The sequence below is a fragment of the Anomaloglossus baeobatrachus genome, chromosome 1 (genome assembly GCF_048569485.1).
Source record: "Anomaloglossus baeobatrachus isolate aAnoBae1 chromosome 1, aAnoBae1.hap1, whole genome shotgun sequence".
Classification (NCBI taxonomy): Eukaryota; Metazoa; Chordata; class Amphibia; order Anura; family Aromobatidae; genus Anomaloglossus; species Anomaloglossus baeobatrachus.
Genome location: NC_134353.1, coordinates 976,544,609 through 976,567,902, shown reverse-complemented (window position 1 = coordinate 976,567,902; position 23,294 = coordinate 976,544,609). Strand labels below are relative to the sequence as shown.

The 23,294-nt window shown below is 56.1% G+C and overlaps 1 protein-coding gene across 1 annotated transcript in view; it reads left to right on the top strand.

The window, feature by feature from the left end:
- Positions 1-362: 362 nt before the first annotated feature.
- The window catches only part of GGT6 (gamma-glutamyltransferase 6), a gene marked incomplete at its 5' end in the record, with an annotated part of 61,843 nt that continues 38,911 nt past the window's right edge, over positions 363-23,294 (top strand). Inside the window, one exon of the mRNA XM_075330630.1 lies at positions 363-589. Within this exon, the coding sequence (XP_075186745.1) occupies positions 363-589 (227 nt within the window). The remainder of the gene's footprint in view (positions 590-23,294) is intronic.

Here is a 23,294-nt window from a genome sequence, read left to right as displayed (position 1 = left end):
GGGCAGTAATATCAGGGCAGTAATATATCAGGGCAGTAATATCAGGGCAGTAATATCAGGGCAGTAATATCAGGGCAGTAATATATCGGGCAGTAATATATCAGGGCAGTAATATATCAGGGCAGTAATATCAGGGCAGTAAATATCAGGGCAGTAATATCAGGGCAGTAATATATCGGGGGCAGTAATATATCAGGGCAGTAATATATCGGGGCACTAATATCAAGCATTAATATCAGGGCAGTAATATCGGGGAAGTAATATATCGGGGCAGTAATATATCGGGCACTGTACACGTTGGGCTCAGGTGCCGTCGCGCGCTTCTGGCGATTATCGGACTCCGATCTCCGCCGGCAGCTTAATGGTTAAAACCAAGTCACACCTGTGGGGCGGGTCCTGCAGGTGGGGGCGTGGTTCCCGCTTTTCCCGGTGTGACAGGTGCGGTGGTTGCCGGGAGCGCAGCATCACGTGAAGACGCGGAGAGGCGGCGAAATGAGCGCAGGGCGGCAGGAGGTCCGGTACCAGCGCTGCAGGAGGCGGACAACGACGGGAGGGAGGACGAGGAGACGGTGACCGTCCATCTGTACAGGTGACTGATATAGGGGTGTGCGGGCATGAGGGAGGGAGGAGCGTGCTGGAAAGGAGTGTGCGGGGATGGGGAGGGGCGTGTAGGGATGGGGAGGGGCGTGCTGGGGAGGAGCGTGTGGGATGGATGAGGGGTGTGCTGGGGAGGAGCGTGTGGGGATGGGGGAGGGGCGTGCTGGGGAGGAGCGTGTGGGGATGGATGAGGGGTGTGCTGGGGAGGAGCGTGTGGGATGGGGGAGGGGCGTGCTGGGGAGGAGCGTGTGGGGATGGATGAGGGGTGTGCTGGGGAGGAGCGTGTGGGATGGGGGAGGGGCGTGCTGGGGAGGAGCGTGTGGGGATGGAGGAGGGGCGTGCTGGGGAGGAGCGTGTGGGGATGGAGGAGTGTGCTGGGGAGGGGCGTGTGGGGATGGGGGAGGGGCGTGCTGGGGAGGGGCGTGCTGGGAGGGGCGTGTGGGGATGGGGGAGGGGCGTGCTGGGGAGGAGCGTGTGGGGATGGGGGAGGGGGCGTGCTGGGGAGGAGCGTGTGGGGATGGAGGAGGAGCGTGCTGGGGAGGAGCCGTGTGTGGGGATGGAGGAGGGGCGTGCTGGGGAGGAGGCGTGTGGGGATGGGGAAGGGCGTGCTGGGGAGGAGCGTGTGGGGATGGGGAAGGGCGTGCTGGGGAGGAGCGTGTGGGGATGGGGGAGGGGCGTGCTGGGGAGGAGCGTGTGGGGATGGGGAAGGGCGTGCTGGGGAGGAGCGTGTGGGGATGGGGGAAGGGTGTGCTGGGGAGGAGCGTGTGGGGATGGGGGAGGGGTGTGCTGGGGAGGAGCGTGTGGGGATGGGGGAGGGGGTGTGCTGGGGAGGAGCGTGTGGGGATGGGGGAGGGGGTGTGCTGGGGAGGGAGCGTGTGGGGATGGGGGAGGGGTGTGCTGGGAGGAGCGTGTGGGGGATGGGGAGGGGGTGTGCTGGGGAGGAGCGTGTGGGGATGGGGGAGGGGTGTGCTGGGGAGGAGCGTGTGGGGATGGGGGGGGGGGGGGGGGTTGGGGAAGAGCGTGTAGGGATGGGGGAGGGGTGTGCTGGGGAGGAGCGTGTGGGGATGGGGGAGGGGTGTGCTGGGGAGGAGCGTGTGGGGAGGGGAGTGCGGAGGAGGAGCGTGCGGGGGAGGGGGGAGGAGCGTGCGGGGGAGGAGCATGCTGGGGGAGGAGCGTGTGGGGATGGGGGAGGAGCGTGCGGAGGAGGGGGAGGAGCGTGCGAGGGAGGGAGGGGAGGGGGAGTAGCGTGCGGGGGAGGGGTAGGAGGAGGGGGAGGGGGGAGGAGCGTGCTGGGGAGGAGCGTGCGGGGGAGGGGGGAGGAGCGTGCGGGGAGGGGGGGAGGAGCGTGCTGGGGAGGAGCGTATGGGAGAGGGGGGAGGAGCGCGTGGGAGAGGGGGGAGGAGCGTGCTGGGGAAAGAGCGTTTGGGGGAGGGGGGGAGGAGCATGTGGAGAGGGAGGGAGGAGCGTGCGGGAGAGGGGGAGGAGCGTGCGGGAGAGGGGGGGAGGAGCGTGCGGGGGAGGGGAGAGGAGCGTGGGAGGGGGGAGGAGCGTGTGGGGGAGGGAGGAGGAGGAGCGTGCGTGGGAGGGAGGAGGAGCGTGTGGGGGGAGGAAGGAGGAGCGTGCTGGGGGAGGAGCGTGTGGGGGAGGGAGGAGGAGCGTGCGTGGGAGGGAGGAGGAGCGTGTGGGGGGAGGAAGGAGGAGCGTGCTGGGGAGGAGCGTGTGGGGAGGGAGGAGGAGCGTGCGTGGGAGGGAGGAGGAGCGTGTGGGGGAGGAAGGAGGAGCGTGCTGGGGAGGAGCGTGTGGGGGAGGGAGGAGGAGCGTGTGGGGGAGGGAGGAGGAGCGGTGTGGGGGAGGGAGGAGGAGCGTGTGGGGGAGGGGGGAGGAGCGTGTGGGGGGGGAAGAGCGTGTGGGGGAGGGGGGAAGAGCGTGTGGGGGGAGGGGCGAGAAGCGTGCGGTGGAGGAGCATAGGGGGAGGAGCGTGTGGGGGAGGAGGGGGGAGAGGGGAAGAGCGTGTGGGGGGAGGAGAGAGAAGCGTGCGGGGGAGGAGCGTGCGGGGGAGAGCGTGTGGGGGAGGGGGGAAGGAGCGTGTGGGGGAGGGTGGAGAAGCATGCAGGGGAAGAGCATGCTGGGGAGGAGCGTGGAGGGAGGGGGGGAGAAGCGTGCTGGGGAGGAGCGTGTGGGGGAGGGAGGAGGAGTGTGTGAGGGAGGGGGGAGAAGCGTGTGGGAGGAGCGTGTGGGGGAGGGGCGAGAAGCGTGCGGGGGAGGGGCGAGAAGCGTGCGGGGGGAGGGGCGAGAAGCGTGCGGTGGAGGGGGCGAGGAGCGTGCGGGGGAGGGGCGAGGAGCGTGCGGGGGAGGGGCGAGGAGCGTGCGGGGGAGGGGCGAGGAGCGTGCGGGGGAGGGGGGAGGAGCGTGCGGGGGAGGGGGGGAGGAGCATGCGGGGGAGGAGCGTGCTGGGGAGGAGCGGTGTGGGAGAGGAAAGAGCGTGCGGGGGAGGGGGGAGGAGCGTGCGGGGGAGGAGCATGCGGGGGGGGAGGGGGGAGGAGCGTGCGGGGATGGAGGGGGAGGGGGGAGGAGCGTGCGGGGATGGAGGGGGAGGGGGGAGGAGCGTGCGGGGATGGAGCGTGCGGGGGAGGGGGGAGGAGCGTGCTGGGGGAGGAGCATGCTGGGGGAGGAGCGGTGCTGGGGAGGGAGGAGGAGCGTGCTGGGGAGGAGCGTGCTGGGGAGGGAGGAGGAGCGTGCTGGGGAGGAGCGTGCTGGGGAGGGGAGAGGAGCGTGTGGGGGAGGGAGGAGGAGCGTGTGGGGGAGGGAGGAGGAGGCGTGTGGGGAGGGGGGAGGAGCGTGTGGGGGAGGGGGGAGGAGCGTGTGGGGGAGGGGCGAGGAACGTGTGGGGGAGGGGCGAGGAACGTGTGGGGGAGGGGCAAGGAACGTGCGGGGGAGGAGCATCGGGGGGAGGAGCGTGTGGGAAGAGCGTGTGGGGAGGGGGGAGGAGCGTGTGAGGGAGGGGGAGAAGCGTGCTGGGGAGGAGCGTGTGGGGGAGGGGCGAGGAGCGTGCGGGGGGAGGGGGAGAAGCGTGCAGGGGGGGGAGGAGCGTGTGGGGGTGGGGGAGAAACGCGTGGGGGAGGAGCGTGCTGGGGGAGACGTGCTGGGGAGGAGCATGTGGGGGAGGGGAAAGGAGCGTGCTGGGGAGGAGCGTGTGGGGGAGGGGGAGGAGCGTGCTGGGGAGGAGCGTGTGGGGGAGGGGAAAGGAGCGTGCTGGGGAGGAGCGTGTGGGGGAGGGGGAGGAACGTGCTGGGGAGGAGCGCTGTGGTGGAAAGGGGAGGGGCATGCTTTGGGAGGGGGGAGGAGCGTGCTATGGGAGGGGTGAGCGTGCTGGGGAGGAGCGTGCTGGGGAGGAGCACGTGCGGATGAGGGAGGAGCGTGTGGGGGAGGGGGGGAGGAGCGTGCTGGGGAGGAGCGCCTGGGGATGGGGGAGGAGCGTGCTGGGAGGAGCGCCTGGGGATGGGGGGAGGAGTGTTCTGTGGAGGAGCGCGTGGGGATGGGGGATGTGGAGGAGCGCGTGGGATGGGGGAGGAGCGTGCTGTGGAGGAGCGCGTGGGGATGGGGGAGGAGCGTGCTGTGGTGGAGCACGGGGGGATGGTAGAGGAGCGCGTGGGCGATGGGGGAGGAGCGTGCTGGGGAGGAGCGCGTGGGGGATGGGGGAGGAGCGTGCTGGGGAGGAGCGCGTGGGGGATGGGGGAGGAGCGCATGGGGGATGGGGGAGGAGCCTGCTGGGGAGGAGCGTATGGGGGAGAAGCGTGCTCTGGAGGAGCGTGTGAGGGATGGGGGAGGAGCGTGCTCTGGAGGAGCGTGCTCTGGAGGAGCGTGCTCTGGAGGAGCGTGCTCTGGAGGAGCGTGCTCTGGAGGAGCGTGCTCTGGAGGAGCGTGTGGGGGATGGGGGAGGAGCGTGCTCTGGAGGAGCGTGCTCTGGAGGAGCGTGCTCTGGAGGAGCGTGCTCTGGAGGAGCGTGCTCTGGAGGAGCGTGTGGGGGGATGGGAGAGGAGCGTGCTCTGGAGGAGCGTATGGGGGAGGAGCTTGTGGGGATGGGGAGGAGCGTGCTCTGGAAGAGCTTGTGGGGGATGGGGGAGGAGCTTGTGGGGGATGGGGGAGGAGCGGGCTGAGGAGGAGCGTGTGGGGAGTGTGGGGGGGGAGGAGCGTGTGGGATGGGGGAGAAGCATGTGGGGATGGGGAGGAGCGTGTGGGGATGGGGGAGGAGCGTGCTGGGAGGAGCGTGTGGGGATGGGGGAGGAGCGTGTGGGGATGGGGGAGGAGCGTGTGGGGGATGGGGGAGGAGCGTGTGGGGATGGGGGAGGAGCGTGTGGGGATGGGGGGAGGAGCGGGGCTGGGGGAGGAGCGTGTGGGGGATGGGGGAGGAGCATGTGGGGATGGGGAAAAGCGTGTGGGAATGGGGGGAGGAGCGTGCTGGGATGGGGGAGGAGCGTGTGGGGATGGGGATGAGGCGTGCTGGAATGGAGGAGGAGTGTGCGGGGATGGAGGAGGAGCGTGCTAGAGGAGTAGCGTTCAGTGATGGGGGAGGAGCTTGTGATGATGGGGGGATGAGCGTGTGGGGATGGGGGAGGAGCGTGCTGGGGGAGGAGCGTGCGGGGATGGAGGAGGAGCGTGCGGGGATGGAGGAGGAGCGTGCTAGAGGAGCGTAGCGTTCAGGGATGGGGAGGAGCTTGTGATGATGGGGGAGGAGTGTGCGGGGATGGGGGATGAGTGTGTGGGGATGGGGGAGGAGCGTGCTGGGGAGGAGTGTGCAGGGATGGGGGAGGAGCGTTCGGGGATGGGGGAGGGGCGTGCGGGGATGGAGGAGTGTGCGGGATGGAGGAGGAGCGTGCTAGAGGAGTAGCGTTCAGGGATGGGGAGGAGCTTGTGATGATGGGGGAGGAGTGTGCGGGGATGGGGGAGAGCGTTCGGGGATGGTGGAGGAGCGTGCTGGGAGGAGTGCGTAGACTAGGGAGGAGTGCACAGGGAAGGAGGAGGAGCGTGTGACGACGCAAGATGGGGGAGGCAGATTGAGGTCACATATTGGGGGGGTATGGGGCACATTTGGGGGGGACGCACACAATATCTGGTTTTATAAATATTTTAAAAATATAAATCTGAATTTGTGTCTTGCGTTTGTATTCAGCCCCGGGGAGTCAGTACTTTGTTGGACCACCTCTCTCCCTCTTTTGGGGTCTCTCCAGCTTTGCACATCTAGAGGTGACATTATCCTCTCCTCTCACTCAGTGACATTGGACGTTGACGTCTGTGATCAGTGAAATCAGATGGCGACGTCTGTGATCGGTGAGATTGGACAGAGACGTTTGTGATCGGTGAGATCGGGACAGAGACGTCTGTGATCGGTGAGATCGGACAGGAGACGTCTGTGATCGGTGAGATCGGACGGAGACGTCTTTGATCGTTGAGATTGGACCAGAGACGTTTGTGATCGGTGAGATCGGACAGAGACGTCTGTGATCGGTGAGATCGGACGGAGACGTCTGTGATCGGTGAGATTGGACAGAGACGTTTGTGATCGGTGAGATCGGACAGAGACGTCTGTGATCGGTGAGATCGGACAGAGACGTCCTGTGATCGGTGAGATCGGACGGAGACGTCTTTGATCGGTGAGATTGGACAGAGACGTTTGTGATCGGTGAGATCGGACAGAGACGTCTGTGATCGGTGAGATCGGACAGAGACGTCTGTGATCGGTGAGATCGGACAGAGACGTCTGTGATCGGTGAGATCGGACGGAGACGTCTTTGATCGGTGAGATTGGACAGAGACGTTTGTGATCGGTGAGATCGGACAGAGACGTCTGTGATCGGTGAGATCGGACGGAGACGTCTGTGATCGGTGAGATCGGACGGAGACGTCTTTGATCGGTGAGATTGGACGGAGACGTCTTTGATCGGTGAGATTGGACGGAGACGTCTGTGATCGGTGAGATCGGACGGGAGACGTCTGTGATCGGTGAGATCGGACGGAGACGTCTGTGATCGGTGAGATCGGACGGAGACGTCTGTGATCGTGAGATCGGACGGAGACGTCTGTGATCGGTGGAGATCGGACGGAGACGTCTGTGATCGGTGAGATCGGACGGAGACGTCTGTGATCGGTGAGATCGGACGGAGACGTCTGTGATCGGTGAGATCGGACGGAGACGTCTGTGATCGGTGAGATCGGACGGAGACGTCTGTGATCGGTGAGATCGGACGGAGACGTCTGTGATCGGTGAGATCGGACGGAGACGTCTGTGATCGGTGAGATCGGACGGAGACGTCTGTGATCGGTGAGATCGGACGGAGACGTCTGTGATCGGTGAGATCGGACGGAGACGTCTGTGATCGGTGAGATCGGACGGAGACGTCTGTGATCGGTGAGATCGGACGGAGACGTCTGTGATCGGTGAGATCGGACGGAGACGTCTGTGATCGGTGAGATCGGACGGAGACGTCTGTGATCGGTGAGATCGGACGGAGACGTCTGTGATCGGTGAGATCGGACGGAGACGTCTGTGATCGGTGAGATCGGACGGAGACGTCTGTGATCGGTGAGATCGGACGGAGACGTCTGTGATCGGTGAGATCGGACGGAGACGTCTGTGATCGGTGAGATCGGACGGAGACGTCTGTGATCGGTGAGATCGGACGGAGACGTCTGTGATCGGTGAGATCGGACGGAGACGTCTGTGATCGGTGAGATCGGACGGAGACGTCTGTGATCGGTGAGATCGGACGGAGACGTCTGTGATCGGTGAGATCGGACGGAGACGTCTGTGATCGGTGAGATCGGACGGAGACGTCTGTGATCGGTGAGATCGGACGGAGACGTCTGTGATCGGTGAGATCGGACGGAGACGTCTGTGATCGGTGAGATCGGACGGAGACGTCTGTGATCGGTGAGATCGGACGGAGACGTCTGTGATCGGTGAGATCGGACGGAGACGTCTGTGATCGGTGAGATCGGACGGAGACGTCTGTGATCGGTGAGATCGGACGGAGACGTCTGTGATCGGTGAGATCGGACGGAGACGTCTGTGATCGGTGAGATCGGACGGAGACGTCTGTGATCGGTGAGATCGGACGGAGACGTCTGTGATCGGTGAGATCGGACGGAGACGTCTGTGATCGGTGAGATCGGACGGAGACGTCTGTGATCGGTGAGATCGGACGGAGACGTCTGTGATCGGTGAGATCGGACGGAGACGTCTGTGATCGGTGAGATCGGACGGAGACGTCTGTGATCGGTGAGATCGGACGGAGACGTCTGTGATCGGTGAGATCGGATATAGAGACGTCTGAGGTTGGATGGAGACGTCTGTGAACGGTGAGGTTGGATGGAGACATCTGTGATCTCGGTGGATTTGGGTTGGCCGCTCACACGCAGGAATATGATCTGAACCCCTCCATTGTAGATCTGCAGGATGTTGAGGGTGGTTGTTCTGCTGGAAGGTGAACCTGCGCCCCGGTCTCATGTCTTCTGCAGCCTTACACAGGTTTCCCTCCAGGATTGCCCTGTATTTGGCTCCATCCATCTTCCCATTACCTCTAACCAGCTTCCCTGCACCTGCCCCTGCTGAAGAAAAGACTCCAAACAGCAGGATGCTGCCTCCACCATGTGTGACTGTGGGTATGAGGTTCTCAGGGTTAGTTTCCACCACTTGTAGCATTTCGTATTTAGCCCAGTTCTCCTTTGGTCTCCTGTGACCAGAGCTCCTTCTTCCACATTCTTCTTGGGGCCCCTACATGGAATTTTGCAAACTGTAAGTAAGATTTCCTATTAGTTCTTGCTTTCTATATTGTCTTTCTTATTGCCATTTTTCAATAAAGGATTTGTAGAGTGTATAACTTATAGTCGTTTTGTGGAGAGACTCTCTCTCTCTGAGCTGTGATCTCTTTGGCTCATCCGCTGACTAGGGGCCTCTTCTCCCAACCCCCCACTTTAGAAAAAAAAGGGGGGGGGATATATAAATAAAAAGAAAATACATATAAATAAAGAGCATGTATTAATTATATATTTCCTCTTTATTTACTTGTATTTTCTTTTTATTTATATACTTCCTCCCCTTCCTTCTTTCTGAAGTAGGTCCTTGTGTGTATATCTAATATTACAAAGATATATTTTAAATCTCATGTTTTGTATGATATATATACACACAGTACAGACCAAAGGTTTGGACACACCTTCTCATCTCTAGAACAACTGTTAAGAGGAGACTTTGTGCAGCAGCCTTCATGGTAAAATAGCTGCTAGGAAACCACTGCTAAGGACAGGCAACAAGCAGAAGAGACTTGTTTGGGCTACAGAACACAAGGAATGGACCTTAGACCAGTGGAAATCTGTGCTTTGGTCTGATGAGTCCAAATTTTAGATCTTTGGATCCAACCACTGTGTCTTTGTGGAAAAGGTGTACGGATGGACTCTACATGGCTGGTTCCCACCGTGAAGCATGGAGGAGGAGGTGTGATGGTGTGGGGGTGCTTTGCTGGTGACACTGTTGGGGATTTATTCAAAATTGAAGGCTTACTGAACCAGCATGGATACCACAGCATCTTGCAGCGGCGTGCTATTCCATGCGGATTGCGATTAGTTGGACCATAATTTGTTTTTCAACAGGACATTGACCCCAAACACCTCCAGGCTGTGTAAGGACTATATGACTAAGAAGGAGAGTGATGGGGTGCTACACCAGATGACCTGGACTCCACAGTCACCAGACCTGAACCCAATCGAGATGGTTTGGGGTGAGCTGGACCGTAGAGTGAAGGCAAAAGGGCCAACAAGTGCTAAGCATCTCTGGGAACTCCTTCAAGACTGTTGGAAGACCATTTCCGGTGACTACCTCTTGAAGCTCATCAAGAGAATGCCAAGAGTGTGCAAAGCAGTAATCAAAGCAAAAGGTGGCTACTTTGAAGAACCTAGAATATAAGACATATTGTCAGTTGTTTCACACTTTTTTAAGTATTTCATTCCACATGTTTTAATTCATAGTTTTGATGCCTTCAATGTGACTCTACAATTTCAGTCATGAAAATAAAGAAAACTCTTTGAATGAGAAGGTGTGTCCAAACTTTTGGTCCCCGTATAAATGCCCCTGCTCTGTGATAGGCTCAGGGTTCTGTGTAAAGCACAGAGAGCATCATGAAGACCAGGGAACACAACAGGCAGGTCCGTGATACTGTTGTGGAGAGGTTTAAAGCTGGATTTGGTTACAAAAAGATTTCCAACACTTTAAACATCCCAAGGAGCACTGTGCAAGCGGTCCTATTGAAATGGAAGGAGCATCATACCACTGCAAATCTACCAAGACCCGGCCGTCCATCCAAACTGTCATCTCAAACAAGGAGAAGACTGATCATAGATTCAGCCAGGAGGCCCATGATCCCTCTGGATGAACTGCAGAGGTCTACAGCTGAGGTGGGAGAGTCTGTCCATAGGACAACAATCAGTCGTACACTGCACAAATCTGCCTTCATGGGAGAGTGGCAAGAAGAAAGACATGTCTCAAAGATATCCATAAAAAGTGTCGTTTAAAGTTTGCCACAAGCCACCTAGAGACACCAAACATGTGGAAGAAGGTGCTCTGCTCAGAGGAAGCTAATATCAAACTATTTGGGCACAATGCCAAACAATATGTTTAGCGTAAAAGCAACACAGCTCATCACCCTGAACACACCATCCCCTCTATCAAACATGGTGGTGGCAGCATCATGGTTTGGGCCTGCTTTTCTTCAGCAGGACAGGGAAGATGGTTAAAATTGATGCGAAGATGGATGGAGCCAAATACAGGACCATTCTTGAAGAAAACCTGTTGGAGTCTGCAAAAGACCTGAGACTGGAAAGAGATTTGTCTTCCAAAAAGACAATGATCCCAAACCTAAAGCAAAATCTACAATGGAATGGTTCACAAATAACCGTATCCAGGTGTTAGAATGGCCAAGTCACAGCCCAGACCTGAACCCAATCGAGAATCTGTGGAAAGAGCTGAAAACTGCTGTTCACAAACGCCTCCATCCAACCGCACTCAGCTCCAGCTGTTTACAAAGGAAGAATGGGCGAGAATTTCAGCCTCTCCATGTGCAAAACTGATAGACACATCCCCCAAGAGACTTGTGCTGTAATCGCAGCAAAAGGGGGCGCTACAAAGTATTCACTTACAGGGGATGAATAATATTGCACACCCCAATTTTCAATTTATTTATTTTTTATAAAAGTTTAAAATAAGCAATAAATTTCGTTCCTCTTCACAATTGTGTCCACTTGTTGATTCTTCACCAGAACATTAACATTTTTATCTTTGTTTGAAGCCTGAAATGTAGGAAAAGGGTGAAAAATTCAAAGGGGTTGAATACTTTCGCAAGGCACTGTGTATATATTTTTTTTTTGGGAAATTTACATACAGAATGTATCTAGTGACCTTAAATAATAATGTTTTTACATTGACATGTTCAGAACTTAGTCTTTAGTGGATTATGTGCATTTTTTTTATATATAGTAGGCAGGGTCGGCGTCAGCACACGTCATACCCGGGCAAATGCCGGGGCCCTGGAGAGCCGGGGGGCCCACTTGGCCTCGTCAGTTCTGGTGCCCCTTGGCCGGGGCCCACTCGCCTTTAGTTCTGCTGCCCCCGGGCCGAGTTCCGGCGACCGCAGTCCTCGGCAGGAATCTGCGGCGCCGTCCCTTTAAGGCGCGCAGACTTCCTGGTTTGAACTTCATCTGTGGGCGGAGCTACCGCCCGACGTCCTGCTCAGTCCCACAGATGAAGGAGTTGCAGTGCCAGCTAGCAACCCCCAGCACAGCACTTCTCTCCGGTGCTGTGTGGGCCCCCTCTCCACCATGACCTGAGCGGTATGTGCCCTCCCCGCCCCCCGATTTATGGGCCCTGGTGAGCTGTATGGGCTTTTCCCCCCCTAGGTGTATGCCCTGCCCCCCCCGGTGCCGTATGTGCTGGCCCCCCAGAGCCACATTTATGTATGCAGCAGAGCTATGAGTGTATGTATGTAGCAGAGCTGTGTATGTATGTAGCAGAGCTGTGTATGTATGTAGCAGAGCTATGTGTGTATGTATGTAGCAGAGCTATGTATGTATGCAGCAGAGCTATATGTGTATGTATTTAGCAGAGCTATATGTGTATGTGTGACGCCCTGGACAAGCCAGGGGCCACAGGTAATTACACCACCACACCCTACACCCCGGTTAGGCACATCTAAGCCAGACACAAAACCCTTGCCTTGTTGCCTTCCTCCAGGGGCTGATGATCACACCAGGGGGTGGGCCAGGCGGTTGGTCCCGCCCACCAAGGAGTTCACAGTCCTGGAGGCGGGAAAAGAGCTTAGATTAGTGTTGGAGGTGAAAGTGGTAGGAGGAAAGTGGTAAAGGAGCAACTGACTGACAGCATCCGGGTGTGTGGCCCGGGCGAGACAGCAAGGTTGGCAGATGGTGGTGACCGTCTGCAGGAGTGGCCTATCGGAGTTGCCGTAAGGACCGTGGACGGGCGGTGGCCCGGCGGTACCAGACCGGTACACAAGGAGAAGCCAGCACCATTGTCAGGGGCTTTTTGGACCCCGGCAAGGCTAGGAGTCGCCGTGAAATTGCCGAATCCGTTAGTGAAGGGGACCTCCTGGGTTTCCAAATAGTCAAGTCCCGACAGAAGGCAACAGTCCAACCCAGTGAGAGAGACACCGCCACCGCCAAGGCCACAGTTTCTCAGGGCCAGCGCCTGCGGGCAAAAAGGGGCTCCTCCGGCCCATATCCAAGCCGGGGAGCGGGTTACCGGTGGGAACCCATTGGAACCGTCAGAAGTACATAGGTGCAGGGAAAGGCAGTCACCGTCAACCTGCCGGGGAAAAGCAACAGCAGCCGTCTGTGGGACTCGTCTTTCCAGCCGTGTGTTTTACCGAGAACTGTGTCATCGTCTCAGGCTGAGTGAGTACCACCGTGCCGTGCGGCACAGCGCTGCCCCTGCGACCCTGCACCTCGCCAGGCCCCGCAACCCGCCTGCCATCATCCATCCCTACCCCATCACCGGGCCCCGGGACAACCAACCCCCTACCCACGGAGGGGAGAACTAACAACTTAGCTGCTCCCTGTCACCGCTCCCGGGATCCCCGTCCAGAGCAGCGGTGGTGTCACCTAAATCACCACAACCGTGGGTGGCGTCAAGGACAATAAATCCCCACAATCAACCCCCCTTTTACTCACGGGCGAGGAGCGCCGCTCGAGTCCCCGGGATCCGGCCCTCCGCTCGAGCCACCACCGAGCTGCAGCAGCAGCCGGACCCGAGCAGTGGGAGAGCGCAGCGTCCCCTCCTCCGCCCGCGACAACTTGGCGTCACGAACAGGATCTTATCGCTCTGCCGCCTGGTAGAAGTGCGCCTTGTTACCGCCGGAGGTGTCCGGCCGAAAAATTTCAGAAGCCGCCATCTTTGGCGCGAAAAGTTCCCGCTCGAGCATCTCCTCGAGTAGTGGAGGCGCGAAGGCCAAAACCCCGCCCTGATAGAGGAGGAGGCGGAAAGAGGCTAAGGGGGACGAAATGGCGGCTGGCCACATGTAGTTCGCGGCTCTACAAGTAAGGACGCTGGGACCCCACGATCCGCTGATCCCTGCAAAGAATGTCCGCTCCACCTAGCTATGCGGAGGCTACCGAGCCGGTGCCCGGGACAGCGGCATGGCGGAGGGCCCGAACGGCAGGGATCTGCCGACACTACCGGAGCCAGATCTGTAGGCTGATGGAGCAGTGGACCGCGGAGGTGGAGGAGGTAGCTGCAGTTGCACGGGTGTATGGAATTGAGGCCATGATGGAGGAGCTGGTGAGTGACCCACGCCCCTGTGTCCCCGAGGGACCGGCCGTTGCGGCTGAGGGACCCGGTCTGCCCCTGGCCCACATGCCGCCTCCGTCCTCCTTGCCCATGCACCGCGCTACGTCTGGCCCGTCGGGCGTACACCCCTTCGTAACAGTGGCTGAGAGAATGGCGAGCCTGGAAGCTGCGGCAGCTGGCGGTAACCCGCCTGGCGCAGGGGCGGACGATAGCGATTCCGGGCCTGACACCGAGCCCGTTTCAGAAGAAGATGAAGGAGTCGTCGCTCTACATGACATGGAGGCCACTTACATTCCCCGGAGTGGAAATAACGGGTATCGGGCAGCTCTTCCTCGCCGCGCCTGTTATGCGCTGGAGGGGCTGGTGCCCGTGTTCTTCCACCCAGAGCCGGGTGGGGAGGACGAAAGTGCACCCTAAGGGCAGCAGAATGCCGTTTTCACCGTCCCCGTTGGGACCACCTGTGTGTGTTGGAAAGTTTGAAAGTTTGCCAAAATGATAAGTGAATGAAACCGAAGATTCACCTGATTTACTGCTGATTAAAACCGGTCGTTGCCGGCACCGTTGTCCCCGTGGGGACCGTTTAAAAAGTTGCATAAAGGACTCTTTATGAACAGGACCGAGAACTTGCAGGGCAACCACAAACTTAGTGGAATGTTTTGTTGCAGCTTCCACCGTTGCCGCCTCCGGAGAGGCAGATTAGAGGAAGGGCCCGCAGTGGAGCAGGCTGGGGCCCAGCCACCACCGGAACCGGTGGAAATCCTCTGGGTGTTTCAGGGGTTCCCCATGGACGTGGGTCCCCTGAAAAGGACAGAACCCGCTCGGGCAATTTGTGCAGGACTGGGGTCAAGGGGTGCTGCCTGTTTGCTAGGGGCAGCATCAGGGCCAGGTTGCTTGGGTGGGAGAGAGCGGAAGCCGTAACCGTTTGAAACCGTTTAAGTAAGAGTACCTCCCGATGTGGGAAGATGTTATTTTAATTGTATTGTGTGTTACCGTTTTTCTATTTTTTACAGTTAAAAAGAAAAATAAAACCGGTGATGGACGGGCAGCCCGCGGACGATCTGCATTTTGCTAAGGGGGAATGTGACGCCCTGGACAAGCCAAGGGCCACAGGTAATTACACCACCACACCCTACACCCCGGTTAGGCACATCTAAGCCAGACACAAAACCCTTGTTGCCTTCCTCCAGGCGCTGATGATCACACCAGGGGGTGGGCCAGGCGGTTGGTCCCGCCCACCGAGGAGTTCACAGTCCTGGAGGCGAGAAAAGAGCTCAGAATAGTGTTGGAGGTGAAAGTGGTAGGAGGAAAGTGGAAAAGGAGCAACTGACTGACAGCGTCCGGGTGTGTGGCCCGGGCGAGACAGCAAGGTTGGCAGACGGTGGTGACCGTCTGCAGGAGTGGCCTATCGGAGTTGCCGTAAGGACCGTGGACGGGCGGTGGCCCGGCGGTACCGGACCGGTACACAAGGAGAAGCCAGCACCATTGTCAGGGGCTTTTTGGACCCCGGCAAGGCTAGGAGTCGCCGTGAAATTGCCGAATCCGTTAGTGAAGGGGACCTCCTGGGTTTCCAAATAGTCAAGTCCCGACAGAAGGCAACAGTCCAACCCAGTGAGAGAGACACCGCCACCGCCAAGGCCACAGTTTCTCAGGGCCAGCGCCTGCGGGCAAAAAGGGGCTCCTCCGGCCCATATCCAAGCCGGGGAGCGGGTTACCGGTGGGAACCCATTGTAACCATCAGAAGTACATAGGTGCATGGAAAGGCAGTCACAGTCAACCTGCCGGGGAAAAGCAACAGCAGCCGTCTGTGGGACCCGTCTTTCCAGCCGTGTGTTTTACCGAGAACTGTGTCATCGTCTCAGGCTGAGTGAGTACCACCGTGCCGTGCGGCACAGCGCTGCCCCTGCGACCCTGCACCTCGCCAGGCCCTGCAACCCGCCTGCCATCATCCATCCCTACCCCATCACCGGGCCCCGGGACAACCAACCCCCTACCCACGGAGGGGAGAACTAACAACTTAGCTGCTCCCTGTCACTGCTCCCGGGATCCCCGTCCAGAGCAGCGGTGGTGTCACCTAAATCACCACAACCGTGGGTGGCGTCAAGGACAATAAATCCCCACAATCAACCCCCCTTTCACTCACGGGCGAGGAGCGCCGCTCGAGTCCCCGGGATCTGGCCCTCCGCTCGAGCCACCACCGAGCAGCAGCAGCAGCCGGACCCGAGCAGTGGGAGAGCGCAGCGTCCCCTCCTCCGCCCGCGACATATGTATGCAGCAGAGCTATGTGTGTATGTATGTATGTATCCAGCAGAGTTGTGTTGTGTGTCTGTATGCATGTATGATGTGTATCTATGTATGTCAGTGTATATGACTATAGATGTGTCAGTTCTATATGTATTTTTGTGAGTTTGTCTTTAAATATGTACAGTCAGGGCCAAAAATATTTGGACAGTGACACAAGTTTTGTTATTTTAGCTGTTTACAAAAACATGTTCAGAAATACAATTATATATATAATATGGGCTGAAAGTGTACACTCCCAGCTGAGAGTTTTCACATCCAAATCGGAGAAAGGGTTTAGGAATCATAGCTCTGTAATGCATAGCCTCCTCTTTTTCAAGGGACCAAAAGTAATTGGACAAGGGACTCTAAGGGCTGCAATTAACTCTGAAGGCGTCTCCCTCGTTAACCTGTAATCAATGAAGTAGTTAAAAGGTCTGGGGTTGATTACAGGTGTGTGGTTTTGCATTTGGAAGCTGTTTCTGTGACCAGACAACATGCGGTCTAAGGAACTCTCAATTGAGGTGAAGCAGAACATCCTGAGGCTGAAAAAAAAGAAAAAATCCATCAGAGAGATAGCAGACATGCTTGGAGTAGCAAAATCAACAGTCGTGTACATTCTGAGAAAAAAGGAATTGACTGGTGAGCTTGGGAACTCAAAAAGGCCTGGGCGTCCACGGATGACAACAGTGGTGGATGATCGCCGCATACTTTCTTTGGTGAAGAAGAACCCGTTCACAACATCAACTGAAGTCCAGAACACTCTCAGTGAAGTAGGTGTATCTGTCTCTAAGTCAACAGTAAAGAGAAGACTCCATGAAAGTAAATACAAAGGGTTCACATCTAAATGCAAACCATTCATCAATTCCAAAAATAGACAGGCCAGAGTTAAATTTGCTGAAAAACACCTCATGAAGCCAGCTCAGTTCTGGAAAAGTATTCTATGGACAGATGAGACAAAGATCAACCTGTACCAGAATGATGGGAAGAAAAAAGTTTGGAGAAGAAAGGGAACGGCACATGATCCAAGGCACACCACATCCTCTGTAAAACATGGTGGAGGCAACGTGATGGCTTTCAATGGCACTGGGTCACTTGTGTTTATTGATGACATAACAGCAGACAAGAGTAGCCGGATGAATTCTGAAGTGTACCGGGATATACTTTCAGCCCAGATTCAGCCAAATGCCGCAAAGTTGATCGGACGGCGCTTCATAGTACAGATGGACAATGACCCCAAGCATACAGCCAAAGCTACCCAAGAGTTCATGAGTGCAAAAAAGTGGAACATTCTGCAATGGCCAAGTCAATCACCAGATCTTAACCCAATTGAGCATGCATTTCACTTGCTCAAATCCAGACTTAAGACGGAAAGACCCACAAACAAGCAAGACCTGAAGGCTGCGGCTGTAAAGGCCTGGCAAAGCATTAAGAAGGAGGAAACCCAGCGTTTGGTGATGTCCATGGGTTCCAGACTTAAGGCAGTGATTGCCTCCAAAGGATTCGCAACAAAATATTGAAAATAAAAATATTTTTTTTGGGTTTGATTTATTTGTCCAATTACTTTTGACCTCCTAAAATGTGGAGTGTTTTGTAAAGAAATGTGACAATTCCTACAATTTCTATCAGATATTTTTGTTCAAACCTTCAAATTAAACGTTACAATCTGCACTTGAATTCTCTTGTAGAGATTTCATTTCAAATCCAATGTGGTGGCATGCAGAGCCCAACTCGCGCAAATTGTGTCACTGTCCAAATATTTCTGGACCTAACTGTACATATATAAACTCTTGGTGGTGCTAATGTCCCTATACTGGCCCTGTTTGTTTTTGTTTAACAACAATTTTGCAAAGGTAGCAACAATTTGTTTGTGCTGTTCTAATACACACAAAAAAAATCATAAAACGTGTAATTGTAATACATTTCTTGGAGAAATACTTCAATTTCTGGAACAATTTCAAGGGTGCCAACACTTTCGGCCGTGACGGTGTACATTAGTTGTTTGTATTTAGAGGAGAACAGGTTCTGCCAGTTTGTGCCTCTCAGCTTTGTCAGCTGTCATTCATTATGTTAGGTAATGCGCTGACGTAGGTATAGCCGGGCGTGACTCCAGTTAGTGGTTGGGCGTGGCACTTTTTTAGCTTGGGAGATATCTGGAGTTACATAATTTCATCTACATTGAGCAAATACCGAGCTCTCTTCAGGACATTTCACTTACTATTTGTTTTTACCCTTTAGGCTCCTCCATGTGTCTCTGTAGGTGGGGGACACTTTTCTCTATAGTGTCGTCCACGTGTCTCCGTAGGTGGGGGGCACTTTTCTCTATAGTCTCCTCCTCCGTGTGTCTCTGTAGGTGGGGGCACTTTTCTCTATAGTCTCCTCCATGTGTCACACTACAATAGTTGGGGGTACTTTTCTCTATAATCTCCTCTATGTGTCTCTGTAGGTGGGGGACACTTTTTTCTATAGTGTCGTCCACATGTCTATGTAAGTGGGGGCACTTTTCTCCGTAGTCTCCTCCATGTATCTCTGTAGGTGGGGTGCACTTTTTTTCTATAGTCTCCTCCATGTCTCTGTAGGTGGGGGCATTTTTCTCTATAGTCTCCGCCTCCATGTGTCACTCTAGGTGGGGGGGCACTTTTCTCTATAGTCTCCTCCATGTGTCATAGTAGGTGGTGGGCACTTTTCTTTATAGTCTCCTTCATGTGCCTCTGTAGGTGAGGGAACTTTTTTCCGTAGTCTCCTCAATCTGTCTCTGTAGGTGGGTGGCACTATTTTTTTATAGTCTCCTCCATGTGTCACTGTAGGTCTGGGCCACTTTTTTCTATAGTCTCCTTCTTGTGTCTCTGTAGGTGGGGGCAGTTTTCGATATAGCAGGGGTGGGGAACCTTTTCACTGCCGGGGGCTATTTGAAAATTTCTACCAACCTTTGGGAGCCGCAAAAAATTATCAGCTTGAACTTTACCCTAATATATTTGGTCAAACAGTTAATTAACTCACCCCTAATGTGGTGGCTGGAGCTGCTTCCCTATAGTGCAGCTGTGATGTTCGGTGATATTGATCATGTTGCTTCACACAACTGCTTTTCCAGCTTTCTTGGTCTGCAGCGCAGTCCACAGATTGGAAAATTATATACAATACAGGAGACGTTGGGGGCACATACATTATAGGAGGGGATGGGTCGCATATATACATCACAGAAGGGGCTGGGTCACATATATGTCGCGGGCGGAGGAGGGGACGCCGCGCTCTCCCACTGCTTGGGTCCGGCCGATGCTGCTGCGGCGGCTGCCGCTGCTCGGTGGTGGCCCGAGCGGTGGGCCGGATCCCGGGGACTCGAGCGGCGCTCCTCGCCCGTGAGTGAAAAGGGGGTTGATTGTGGGGATTTATTGTCCGTGACGCCACCCACGGTTGTGGTGATAATGGTGACACCACTGCTGCTCTGGACGGGGATCCCGGGAGCGGTGACTGGGAGCAGCTTTGTTGTTAGATCTCCCCTCCGTGGGTAGGGGGTTGGTTGTCCCGGGGCCCGGTGATGTGGTAGGGGTGAATGGCAGGCGGGTTATGGGGCCTGGAGAGGTGCAGGGTCGCAGAGGCAGCGCTGTGCCGCACGGCACTGTGGTACTCACTCAGCCCAATGATGAAGACACAGTTCTCGGTAAAACACTCAGCTGGATGGACGGGTCCCACAGACGGCTGCGGTGTTGTTACTCCCTGCAGGTTGATGGTGACTGCCTTTCCCTGCACCTGTGTACGGTTGTTGGTTCCGATGGGTCCCCACCGGTAACCCACTCCCCAGCTTGGATGTGGGCTGGAGGAGCCCTCTTCTTGCCCGCAGGCTCTGGCCCTGAGAAACGGTTGCCTTGGCGGTGGCGGTGTTTCCCTATTCTGGTTGGACTGTTGCCTTCTGTCGGGACTTAGCTGTTTGGAGACCCAGGAGGTCCCCTTCACTAACGGATTCGGCAAATTCACGGCGACTCCTAGCCTTGCCGGGGTCCGCAAGCCCCTGCCAGATGGTGCAGACTTCTCTTCGTGTACCGGTCCGGTACCGCCGGGCCACCGCCCGTCCTCAGTCCTCACGGTAACTCCGATAGGCCACTCCTGCAGACGGTCACCACCGTCTGCCAACCTTGCTGTCTCGCCCGGGCCACACACCCGGACGCTGTCAGTCAGTTGCTCCTTTACCACTTTCCTCCTACCACTTTCACTTCCCTAGCTTAACTCTGTCCACTCCTCAACTCCTCTCAAACTCAACTGAGCTCTTTTCCCGCCTCCAGGACTGTGAACTCCTCGGTGGGCGGGACCAACCGCCTGGCCCACCCCCTGGTGTGATCATCAGCCCCTGGAGGAAGGCAACAAGGGTTTTTGTCTGACTTCGGTGTGCCTGCTGGGAGTGTGGGGTGTGTAGGTGTTGTGTTCTGTGGCCCCTGGCTTGTCCAGGGCGCCACATATACACATCACAGGAGGGGCTGAAGACATATACACATCACAGGACACAGGAAGGACGGGCTCGGAAATCACTGGTTGGCACAGACCGTACTGATGGGATGGATGGCACTGGCAGTGGCACGGACCGCACTAGAGGGGCACAAACAGAACTGGGGGACATGTACAGGACTGAGGTGTGGCACACAGCAGTGGGGGGTGGCACACAGGACTGGGAGGGGGGCACACAGGACATGGAGAAGGGCACACAGCGCTGGTGGGCATACACAGTACTAGGGATAGTACACAGCTCCACGGGGGCAGAGGTCTCACAGCACCACAGGAGGCTCACAGCACCGCGAGAGGCAGGAGGCTGCCAGTACCGCAGGAGGCTCACAGCACCACAGGAGGCAGGAGGGTCCCAGCACCGCAGGAGGCTCACAGCACCGCGGGAGGCAGGAGGCTCACTGCACTGCCAGAGGCAGGAGGCTCACTGCACTGCCAGAGGCAGGAGGCTCACTGCACTGCCAGAGGCAGGAGGCTCACTGCACTGCCAGAGGCAGGAGGCTCACTGCACTGCCAGAGGCAGGAGGCTCACTGCACTGCCAGAGGCAGGAGGCTCGCAGTACTAAGGGAGGCAGGAGTTACACAGCAGCAGGAGGCGCACAGTACCGTGGGAGGCAGGAGGCGCACAATACCGTGGGAAGCAGGAGGAGCACAATACCGTGGGAAGCAGGAGGAGCACGGCTCACAGGAGGCTCACAGCACCATGAGGCATGTACAGGGAGGCCGGTAAATCTGCTGCTCCTCTTCTTCTGTAGGACGGGAGCACAGCGGATCTCATGCTTACTCCTCCCAGAAAGTACGTCTTCAGCAGTCTGGCACAGACCAGCAGGCTGAGGACGTAATGGTGTTTGCACCACACATTGTGATTTAAAGTGCCGGCAGCCAAGACCACGGCTACCCCCCCGAGTACTGCGGTCCCCTGGAATGGTCCCAGAGGCTGCATAAAAAGTCATCGGGGCCGCATACAGCCCGCGGGCCGGAGGTTCCCCACCCCTGCTCTATAGTGTCGTCCATGTGTCTCTGTAGGTGGAGTGCATTTTTCTCTATAGTCTCCTTCATGTGTCACTGTAGGTGGGGGCACTTTTTTCTATAGTGTCCTCCGATGTCTCTCTGTAGGTGGGGGGCACTTTTCTCTATAGTCTGTCAGGAAAAGGGGGGAGGAAAAGGAAAGAGCACCCCCCCCCTTTCCACCAGACAGAGCACGTGACTCGCTCTCTAGCGCCCCTCTTATAGTCAGGTGAATTGTGGAATTGCCAGACGATAAGCAAGGAGGCCGCTATTCTACTATGCCGATGATTGAAGGGTTCCCGGTGAGAGTAAGGTATATTTTCCCCTGACTCCTGCAAGCGGAATATATCTAATCCTCCCCTGATCTCACTGAATGCCCCACAATGATCCTTGGCATAAACTATTAGGCCGAGCACATGGGCATGTCGTTCATAGATCGGGATAAAAGAAACAGCTCAAGATTAAATTATATTTTTAATTGCCTCAAGGGCACACTAGATACTACAATATATTCAAGATGGAATTTATAGAAATTTATTTATATAATGTCAGAATACATTTACAGGTAAGTCATGGATCACAAGCAGATATCAGTTGTATCTATTGCCTTATTCCATAGCGGGCACAGGGGGGCGCTGTGTGGCCACACGGTTTCTGGATCTTCCCCCACGTGCACCACACTAGACCACCCGAAGGAGAACGCCCAAAAATGTCCGTACGGTGTTTATCAAACTGGCTACAATCCATGTCCCCTTCCACCTGGTGACCTTCTGGGCTGGCCTTCTACTTGTCCAGGGAAAGTATGGATTTTCAATTTTTGTTCATTACTCTGCCCATGAGCATTTTACACGAAAGATATGACCCTCATTTATATTGTTGTGAATTAATCTCCGTTTTGATAGGAAATATGAGAGTCCTGTGTCTTCCTTTAGCCAGTTATTAATTATTGAGGGCTACGCACATCATACAGTTTTGCCGAAATATGTGTTACGTGCGTCTGGCCCTCAGGAATATGAAAATATGCCTGTCTTGTTTGTGGGGGCGATGTATCCCCCAATATCGAAACTCTTCTGACGGCTCCGAATCGCCTGGAGAAGACGATTGAAATTAGGTTATAAACCTAATCCAAGCAGCAGGAAGGGAGGGGGTGACATCACGGAGTAGCTGACTGACATGAATAAAGGTCCATAATTCTCATCATATCTCAGGACGTCCCTCACAGTCTCCTCCATGTGTCTCTGTAGGTTGGGGGGCACTTTTCTCTATAGCCTCCTCCATGTGTCTCTGCAAGTGGGGGGCACTTTTCTCTAGTCTCATCCATGTGTCTCTGTAGGTGGGGGTCATTTTTCTCTGTAGTCTACTCCATGTGCCTCTGCAGGTGGGGGGCATTTTTCTCAATAGTCCACACAGACATAACAGTAAGCCCCTGCACTATGTAGGAATCTCTAGTGTGGTGTAAAAACGCTCTCCAGTCAGTGGCTCCGGGTTGTGTTCAGTTCCACAAAGAGATAACAGTAAGCCTCTGCACTATGTAGGAATCTCTAGTGTGGTGTAGGGATTCTTTCCAGTCAGTAGCTCCGGGTTGTGTTCAGTTCCACACAGACATAACAGTAAGGCCCTGCACTATGTAGGAATCTCTGGAATCTCTAGTGCAGTGTAGGGATTCTCTCCAGTCTCTGGCTGTGGGCTGTGCTCAGCTCCTCACAGAGATAACAGTAAGCCCCTGCACTATGTAGGAATCTCTGGAATCTCTAGTGTGGTGTAGGGATTCTCTCCAGTCTCTGGCTGTGGGCTGTGTTCAGCTCCATACAGACATAACAGTAAGCCTCTGCACTATGTAGGAATCTCTGGAATCTCTAGTGCAGTGTAGGGATTCTCTCCAGTCTCTGGCTGTGGGCTGTGTTCAGCTCCTCACAGAGATAACAGTAAGCCCCTGCACTATGTAGGAATATCTAGTGCGGTAAAGGGACTCTCTCCAGTCTCTGGCTCTAGGCTGTGTTCAGCTCCACACAGAGATAAACGTAAGCCCCTGCACTATGTAGGAATCTCTGGAATCTCTAGTGTGGTGTAAGGA